The 9437-nt window shown below is 43.5% G+C and overlaps 1 protein-coding gene across 2 annotated transcripts; it reads left to right on the plus strand.

The window, feature by feature from the left end:
- Positions 1–219: 219 nt before the first annotated feature.
- dcaf8 (DDB1 and CUL4 associated factor 8) lies at positions 220–9437 on the plus strand. 2 transcript variants are annotated; one of them, XM_030774341.1, is made up of 13 exons: positions 220–432; positions 1538–1616; positions 1721–1813; positions 2450–3123; positions 3595–3735; positions 4130–4224; positions 5637–5747; positions 5915–6045; positions 6157–6264; positions 6396–6526; positions 6721–6840; positions 7052–7168; positions 7502–9437. In XM_030774341.1, the coding sequence occupies exons 2-13, from the start codon at positions 1580–1582 to the stop codon at positions 7610–7612; spliced, it is 1869 nt and encodes a 622-aa protein (XP_030630201.1). In that variant the 5' UTR covers positions 220–432; positions 1538–1579; the 3' UTR covers positions 7613–9437. The 2 variants fall into 2 exon arrangements, with proteins under 2 accessions (XP_030630201.1, XP_030630203.1); XM_030774343.1 differs by lacking the exon at positions 220–432 and adding an exon at positions 579–604.

The raw sequence follows: 9437 nt of genomic DNA on the forward strand, positions 1-9437 counted from the left end.
ACGTTTGGAATGTGTCAAACTCTGTAGTATTTTGTATATAATATAAGGATCAAATGCCCTAATCAAACAGCGGTCTGGTGTCGAAAACATACAATCGCTTTGAGAAAGGTCTTGCGCTGCTCGAGTGTATGTTATTTGAAAGGGTTGTTTTGTTTGGGTATAGATCACTTCCGGAAAATGAGCGTCTGGCTCGCCGGAAAAAGAATGCCTAAAAAGTACTAACGAAGCAGAGCAGTGAAAACGTAAACATTGCATGCACAGGGACAAACTTGATAGGCATAGGATTAATTTGTGAGGTGGTCAGTGCAAATGTCCCTAATGCCGTGTAATTTCATTCACAGACTTTCGATTCAAGGTGTTTGAACACCAGTTTTGAGGACAAAATCTGCGCAGAGGATTAGAAGTGCGGAGTCCGACAGGCCTACAATAGAGGTAACATTAGTTAGCAAGCTAACAGACGTAAGGCAGGATAGCTATCTCGCGTTTGCTTGCTTAGGCGATGTTTACATTACAGTTAAACCAGCCAGCGTGTGATTTTTAGTAATGCAAAGTGAAACAGAACACGAAACGTATTCAGTTCGCGATTGAGTTCACGACGGAATTGGTATGTAGCAAGTTAGCCTGTTTGCGTGTTAAACCGCTTCCCTTGTGGCTGTCTTAACTGGTTAACAAGCTTGTCAACTAATGCTAACTGTTTTCTATTTTTGACAAGGTAGCTATGCCACCTTAGCTGAATGCTAATGTCACAAAGTGATGCTAAGATTAGTTAGCTAGTTAGCTTGCGGGCTAACAGTCTGCTAAGCATGACACGACTACGCAATTCTTTTATAGCCACAAAAAAGACAATGACACGGCATCAATAACATTATAAACCCATAGTCAGATTTGAAGGTAGTCGAGGAAAGTTATTTCGATCACCTGTTACAGTTGCCAACAGATCGTTGCTTGTTCGGCTAAGTAAATGTTTCAGCGTTGCAGCGGGTACCTATCTAGCAAGGTAATCGGCTAGTGGGGTCCCAGATAATCTCGAACTCTTTAAATTAAGTTGTTTAATAACTAACCCTTTTGGAGTAGTATCAGTCATGGCAATGCAAAACCATCCATAATCTAAATCCAACCCTTTCTAAAGTTACTGTGCGGGGTGTAGCAATGTTAAATATTTAGTATGCGGTGTATACTGTGAGAGTGATACTAAATACAGATAAGGTATAGTCAGCAGAATTGACAATGTACCATTCTTGTCACTGCTCCATGTTACATTGTCTATGGCTATTCATGAAGTTTGTATTCAATCCTGTCATTGTATTGTAACCATCCTATTGATTAGAATTACTTGGCCTGACCTATTTACCTTTTACAGCATCTCATGTGATTCAGGTGACTCATCCAACTATACATAAATATCTAAACACAGTAGTCTGTGTGTTTTTTTTAATGGCAAATGGATAGCATGCATTTATCAGCTGCATAGTTTATGAATGATTTTTGTTTGCTCGCACATGTCTGTATTCAGCCCTCTGAACACTTTGCTGTCTAGGATCTCTTCTTCAGGAAGAGAGACTCGGGGCAGTAAAAGGGGATGACTGACACAAACAGTAAATCCAGCTCTCTGAACGGTGAGCGACCCTGCTGGTCCTTACGATGTTATTTAGATTTGTAATTGGGGTCGCATTGTCTGTTTCAGAGCACTGACATATTTGTGAACCTTGATTGTTTTCAGGTGGCACTGATGATCCAGAGCCAGGAGAACGGGTGAGGCAGGGTGAGGGAGATGCTTCCCCAGCCCCAGAGACCCTGACTTCTCCTGATTCAGGTGCCTTACATGATGACAACTGTGAAAATTAACTGGTTCCCTTGACTGATTTTGCTGCTGTTAAATCAGTTAGTATGAAAACTGTGAGCAGTGAGAAGACTAAAGTGTCTTGACCTATTTGTCAGGTCACAGAGGAGATTACGTTATTCTTTTCCATAGTAACAGCTACCATTCTTCATGGAAATGGGAACAGCACATTATATACTCAGAATGGCTTTCATAAGTTCCAGGTTTTACCTTGCATGTTTTGGTTACTCAGTCACTGATTTAGTAAATGTTAGGGTAAGCCCACCTCTTTAGGCATCTCAGATTACTTACAAATTTATCTCAGAGTTGATAAAACACTCGGTATGCAGTGTAACCTTGAAGAAAAATATGTACACTGCACTCAAGTCAGCACACAAGCATAAAGGCCACTGGCTAAGCACACATTGTAGCTTTCAGTTCACAAGGTTATCAATTTTTTGTTGGTTTGGTGTTTTTTTTTGTTTGTGTATTTTTTAACACACAATATTTTGCATGACTAGAGGTTTGCACAACAAAGTAACTGTTCATGTGTTGTTCCTTATTTAAGAGATGTCATATGTTGGTTAGGAATTCATGTTTCGACACCTGACATTTCAAGATTTGTCTCAGCACCAACAGCTGTGAGCCCAGCTCCTGAGAGTGGTGATGGCGGACAGGACCGGCCAATGCCAGATGCTGAACAGGAGAGGGTTCGTGGTGAGGAAGAGGAGGAAGACACCGACAGTATGGATGGCAGCGTGCTCTACTCTTTCACTGAAGAGGGAGAGCGAGAGAGTGAGGGCGGAGGGAGACGCGAGAGAGAAAAAGATGAGAGGGAAAGAGGAAAAAGGAGAGTTGGCAGGAAGAGAAACAGGCCCGGAGGAGGAACCACGCGGCGCTCCTCCAGCTCTGACGACGACGACGACGACGACGAGGAAGAGGACGAAGAAGACGAGCCGGATGAGGAGGAAGATGACCAGGCCATGGAAGCCTGGCTGGGGTCGGACCTCCGTGACCTCAGTAAGCCCATGTGGCGCGCGGTTCCTTCCTTGCGAGCGCGGGAGATCGGGCGCGGCTCTCATCAGTTCGCGAGGCGCGTGTGTGGAGCGCGGGGGTTGGTGCAGCGGCTGGAGCTGCAGGGCCGTCTGGAGAGGCACACCGGCTGCGTGAACACCCTGCACTTCAACCCCTCGGGCACGCGCCTGGCCTCAGGCAGCGATGACCTGCGCGTGGTGATCTGGGACTGGGCACGCAGACGAGCCGAGCTGGAGTTTGACAGCGGCCACAAGAGCAACGTCTTTCAGGTTAGAAAGTGTAACTGGAGCGAATAAATGTAACGGTTTTTTTTGGGTTGGTCTGGTTGGTTTGTGTATTGCCATCTATATTTGATATGGCTGTAGTCTTAGCTGCAGAATTGCCAAATTATCTCCAGCAAAGTGGATAAAAGCCAGATGCGATCACTGGCTTAAGAGTAATATTTTGATCATATGGTCTCACTAACAGGTCATTAGGATAGCTTAGTTCTAATCAGTGAGAGTGTGAACTGTATTCGGCCGGTCCACTGGTCTATTCCTGTGTTCTGTTTATAGTTGCTGACCTGGATATTGGAAGAAACCAGTGCTCATGCTTAAATCATCATATTAGGGCCGGGGTAACATGAGACGTTAGGCACGAGAAGGGAGGTGTTCAGTCTCTCCTCTTCTCTTCTTTCCTCTCCTGTCCTTTTCTCTCCTCTCTTCTCCTTCACTCTCGTTTTTCTCTCATCTGCCCTCCAGGCTAAGTTCCTCCCACACAGTGGTGACTCCACATTGGCTATGTGTGCTAGAGATGGGCAGATCAGAGTGGCTGAGCTGTCTGCTACCCAGCGCTGTAAGAACACCAAGAGAGTTGCCCAGCATAAGGGTGCTGCACACAAGGTATACCACCTCCCATTCAACCCCCCCCCAACACTGAGGCTGACTCTTTGTCTGTGTTTTATGACCAAACTTTAGAGACAGCTCACTAGGAAAAGAAGTCTCTCAGCTTCAATAGGACTTCATGCTGAAACAAAGGTTAAGAAAAGAAAAGAAAGTAACTTATTACCACAGACCAAGAGAACATTCTTTTCTTTTCTGGAATGTTGAAGGGTCGTTCTATGAATTTGGGAATTCGCTACAGATGTCTTATGAGAAATGTGCACATATTTTTTTCTCTATGTCTTAGCTGCAGGTAAAGAGTAGCTTACCTCATGCTTCACCAGTCAGTTAAGATATAATAGTCTTTTTATAAAATGTATGACCTTTTTTTTTTTTTTTTTTTTTAAAATCCCAGCTGGCCCTGGAGCCTGACTCTCCATGTTCCTTCCTGTCTGCTGGGGAAGATGCTGTGGTCTTTGGCATTGACCTGCGTCTGGACCGGCCCGCCAAGTGAGTGTATAAACCATGTCACAGACCACCTTGGCCTCTGGTGACCATTTATCTAATGTGAAACTGGCCAAAGCAATTCATGAGTTTTTCAGCTGTGCTAGTATAATCTGTTGTGTACAGCTCGACAGCAGCAAGTTTGTACTTTCATGGCAGTGATTGGTGTCTTAGACATCTGACAGAATGACTTTTATACTGCTTTTGCTTCAGACACAGAAAAGGGACTTTATAAATTTGAAAGTAGTCACATTGGTGGGATTTCCCCCTTATGTATTAATCCCGCTATTTATAGTTTGCCACCACAATTCTGCTTGGTACAGCTTGTGGACTTCCCCATTCGGTTTGACATCACAGGGCGTAAGACAGAATCTGGATGTGTGCAGTCCAGTCTGACAGTCTCACTAGGTCTTATTAGCCTTATTACACATGTTATATTTACTGGAATTATGATCATTCCCCACTTGTTTCAAGAGGAAGAGTTATTATGGACCCCTGTATTGGAAATCATAATCACCCAGCAGAAAACACTTTGTTTTCTAAGCTTCACGGTTCATTGTGTCAGTGCACGGACAGTCTCCCCCTCCCCTGGATCGATTGAAACATCTGCATTTTGAACGGTTTGGTGAGCCACTGGCATTCAAAAACCTGTTCCCTGACAGTGTCCTGCTCAAGCTGAGTAAATGCCTCAGCCACATACTGACCTACTTCCTCAGCCCAATGAGGAGAGCTTGTGGAGTCACTCAGCCGTAATGTTATAATGTCAGTGGAGTATGCACAGGGGTTATGGTAGGATAAACTGTGTCTGAATGTGGAAAATAGAGTGTGGGTTTGAGATTTTAAAAAAAAAAGTGATTCTGGAGGTTTGGTGGAAAAGATGATTGTTAATTAATGACTCCAGTTAAAAAGTTGACTTATGTCTGTGTGTTGCTAAAGTCATTGTGAGAGATGCTTTTCTAAAGGTGTTATGAGACTGAAAGTTTTGTTTGTGTTTTTCTATTTTTATCACCACCATTATTACAAGGAAATCACCCACAGTTATGATTCATTGTTGTCTTAAGCCACCCAAAGAAATCATGGAAAGGATGTCATCATAGGTGTAGCCATCTCTTGTAAAGCATTTTCTTGGACACAGAGCAGTGTATAGAGCATGAGTCTTAAGATTGACAAGGGGGTGGCTGGGATTGTTTTACATAAAGAATCTCATATCTGCATATATAGAGTGAGCATCCCATAAACCTGGTTTAGATTTAATACCCCTGGTGAGAGGTGGAAAGATCAGGAAAATCTAGTCCACTTGCACAACGTTCAGCAGAACAAACTCTACGAACCCTTTTCTTTTTTTTTTTTTTCCTTTTACCCATTTTCACTCTCTCTTACTCTGTCGACCGTTTCCCTTTCCTGTTTACCTCTGACAGTAAACTGGTGGTGGTGAAAGAGGGCGATAAGAAGGTGGGCCTGTACACGATTTTTGTGAATCCGGCCAATACGCACCACTTCGCCGTGGGAGGGAGAGACCAGTATGTCAGGTGAGGTACCTGCTGATTTGAGATGCGACCTTGAGCTTGATTGCGTCCCTATTTATATTTAACAGTGTTTACTTTTTCTGGTTAACCGTGTATCTGTTTTTTTTTTTGTTTGTTTGTTTGTTTTTTAACCCTTCTTTTTTTTTTTTTTATCCTGACTGTCTTACCAGGATTTATGATCAGAGGAAGATCAATGAAAACGATAACAACGGCGTTCTGAAAAAATTTTGTCCATCTCATCTGGTGTCCAGTGAGTCCAAGACAAACATCACCTGTCTAGTGTACAGCCATGATGGTTCAGGTAACTCAAACGCTCGACGTTGTCTCTGTCTTTCCCTTTTTTTAAATTTCGCTTTGCCCTCTCGTCATTTACAGTCCGTGTCTAACCCAATCACTGTTTCATTAATCTCAGAGCTGCTGGCGAGTTACAACGATGAGGACATTTATCTGTTCGACTCCAGCCACAGTGACGGAGCTGACTACCGCAGAAGATACAAGGGCCACCGCAACAATGCCACAGGTACCTCACCCCTCAGAAGGAGCGAAAGCCTCCGTCCAATCAAAGCGCTGCAGCGCACGCTCCGGGAACGTCAGTCCTAATGATGCTCCCCCCTCTTTCTTTGTTTCTTTATTTGTTCTTTCTCACCTCAGTGAAGGGTGTCAACTTCTATGGCCCCTGCAGTGAGTTTGTGGTCAGCGGCAGTGACTGTGGACACATCTACCTGTGGGATAAGAACTCTGCTCGTGTGGTGCAGTTTATGGAAGGAGACAGAGGAGGAGTGGTAAGAAAACAAAGGACAGAAGAATGAACTCTTTTTTTTTTTGTAGTGCTGTGCTATACAGGTTTTTTTTTTTTCTTTCTTTCTGGTGGAGGGATGAAAAAGAGAGGTGTAGGGTAAATCATCATGTAAATGCTGTTTGCCTTTGTATTTGCTCTCCTGTCGTGAGTTCCTCATTCATCTGTTGGTTTATTTAGGTGAACTGCCTGGAGCCCCACCCTCATCTCCCAGGGTTGGCCACCAGCGGCCTAGACCACGACGTCAAACTGTGGGCTCCGACTGCCGAAGCTCCCACAAGCCTGAAAGGGCTCAAGGAGGTGCATGACACACACACACACACACACACACAAACAAACAAAAACACAATCTCACACACGCACACTTTAAATATTAAATATCACATATTAAAGATTAAAGATGTAACATTTTTCTAGGTATCTTTTATTTGTTCCAAGGTTATGTAAGTTGCAGCTATGTTTGCAGTGCTAATTGTGTATATTTACACAAGCTGTTTGATTGGTTGCTCAGGTAATGAAAAAGAACAAGCGTGAGCGTGATGAAGACAGCGCTCGTCACGGAGACCCATATGATACACATCTCCTCTGGTTTCTGATGAGGCATATGAGAAACCGCAGACCTCACAGAGTAAGAGACTCCACCTCTTTCAAAACAAACAAAAAACTGCCCATTAAACACATCTTTAGGAGATAAATCGTCACTTATCTTAGTGAAAACGTGATTCTGAATAGTCTGATGCAGAAGTAAAATCATTCATCTCTACAGTTTATCGATGTATCATACATGACTTTAATGTCACTGTTTTTGCTGAGTTCCTCTCAGATTCCCTGACTTAGTGACATGTTCGTGCGGACACGACATAAATGGTGGTTTGGCTCTGTTAAAAATGTTGCAATCAAATGGTGTAAAGTCATGTGGTAAAACCAAGGATCGTCTGACGGTGTTTGTCATATCCCGTAGGCCCGTCGTGGAGAAGCTGGAGAGGGTGACACAGATGAATCTTGGAGCTCTCCTGACTCCTCCGATGAAGAAGATGGAGGCCCTGATCACGTCCAGTGCATGTCCTCCTGAGCCACACACACACACACACACATACACACATACACACTATATACTCATACTTTTTCTGTTATACACATACCCACATTTCATGGCTTCATACTAAGCACATACATATTAGTAACACACTGGTATTATACACAGACACTTTGAGGCCAGCAATACACACACACATACGCGCGCACACATAAACACACACACACACACACATACACACACGGCTTTGTACGCATACACAAGGTGTGAGGGAGAGGGGAGTGGATTGTAGTCTGAGCATGCAAACCCAAAAAGCTGGTTTTTGCTTTCTACACTTATAAACACACACACACATCACACCAACGATTTCACATGCAATGAAAACCTGTTCGGAATACCAGCTATACGAAGAACCACTCCGATGTGACACCCATCTATACAGACCAAACATGAGTGGACATACAGAGACATCCACATCTTTATATCAGTTTATACAGCTTTACTCTTAGCACCTCAGAACAGATCCATTAGGGATTACCCCAAAACTGTTTGCTGCCTTGTTCTTTGTTACAAAACCAGTACTTGTGCAGCAAACACTAAATATATGGAGAAAAAAAAAAAAGTGTTGTGCTACAGTTGTCAAAAATAGTGAATGGCAGGGTAAGGAAAGATGATATGCAGCTTTCCTGAGTCTGCTCCATAATCTACTCAATGTATTGTCGCTTTGACGTTGTTTTTACCCTTGTTTGGACGCACTGGACAGCATGGATACTAAAGAAATGGAAAAAAAAAAAGAAAAAAAAAAAAAGATTGATCAGACATTTAATTTCAGCCAGCGGATCCGGAGTTTTTCTTCATCGTTTCGGGGGACAAGACGGAGCTGTCTGATAGATACCCTCTGCTGTCTTGTTTTGGTTTTTGTTTCTCTCTCTCTCTCTCTCTCTGCGTGTGTTTGCTGAAGCCAGGTACAGCAAATCTGCTCACAGTCAATCACACACTGGTAGCTGTGACCAGCAGACACGGCCACGGGGCAGGCCGGAGCGAGACGGCGTCTGGCCCCTCGTCTCCTGACCGGCCGTGCTGCTTCCTCTCCTCTCTCCCATGCTACTGAGTGCACTTTAATCAGGGATCTGATAGTGTGAGTCTCTAAGACAAGTGTGCGCTTTGGGGGCATGCAATACTTAATGTATTAAACCTGTTGAGTTAGGTTTTTGGTTGTTATTTTTTTTGTTTGTTTGTTTGTTTGTTTGTTTGTTTTTCTCCCTCCTGTCCACCACAATTAGACTTGTAAATTTGATAACAAAAATTTGGACACCAGCCTTTTTTTTTTTTTTTGAGATCGATCTTTTGGAGTTGGAGATTTCGTTTTGGACGGAGCTTCGGCAAGCTATTTGAAGAAAGCTTACTTTTCCCAAACCTTTTTTGCTCCCTGTGGACTATCATCTTGGATTCAGCCCTTTTTTTTTTTTTTTTTCCTTCCAAATAGTAGCACAGGATGCCAATCAATGGTAGTGGTGCTGTAAAAATCATCAGTAAAGTCTTTCTCTCCATCTTTGGATCCACCTCTTAAGATGACAGGATGTGAAAGAAGATGTTAAAAAGCCTGATGTTCTGTTTCCATTCAACTCGGAACACGAGGACAATATTGTTCAGTTAAACAGGCTGAGAACGCGTAGCTAAGACCTATCGTCTCCCCCATGGTTCGATAAAACCAAGAGAAAGTTCTCTCGGTTTTCTGTGAGCTGAAACGTGCTTTGAAGAGCCGTTCAGCTCACAGGTTTTTTTTGGCAGGGAGCGGGCATGGGGCAGATGGGCGGGCAGAAAGAAAAGGGGTGGGGAGTTTGAATTTCTTTGAGAGGGT

This window comes from Chanos chanos, chromosome 5 (assembly GCF_902362185.1).
Source record: "Chanos chanos chromosome 5, fChaCha1.1, whole genome shotgun sequence".
In the NCBI taxonomy this organism is placed as follows: domain Eukaryota; kingdom Metazoa; phylum Chordata; class Actinopteri; order Gonorynchiformes; family Chanidae; genus Chanos; species Chanos chanos.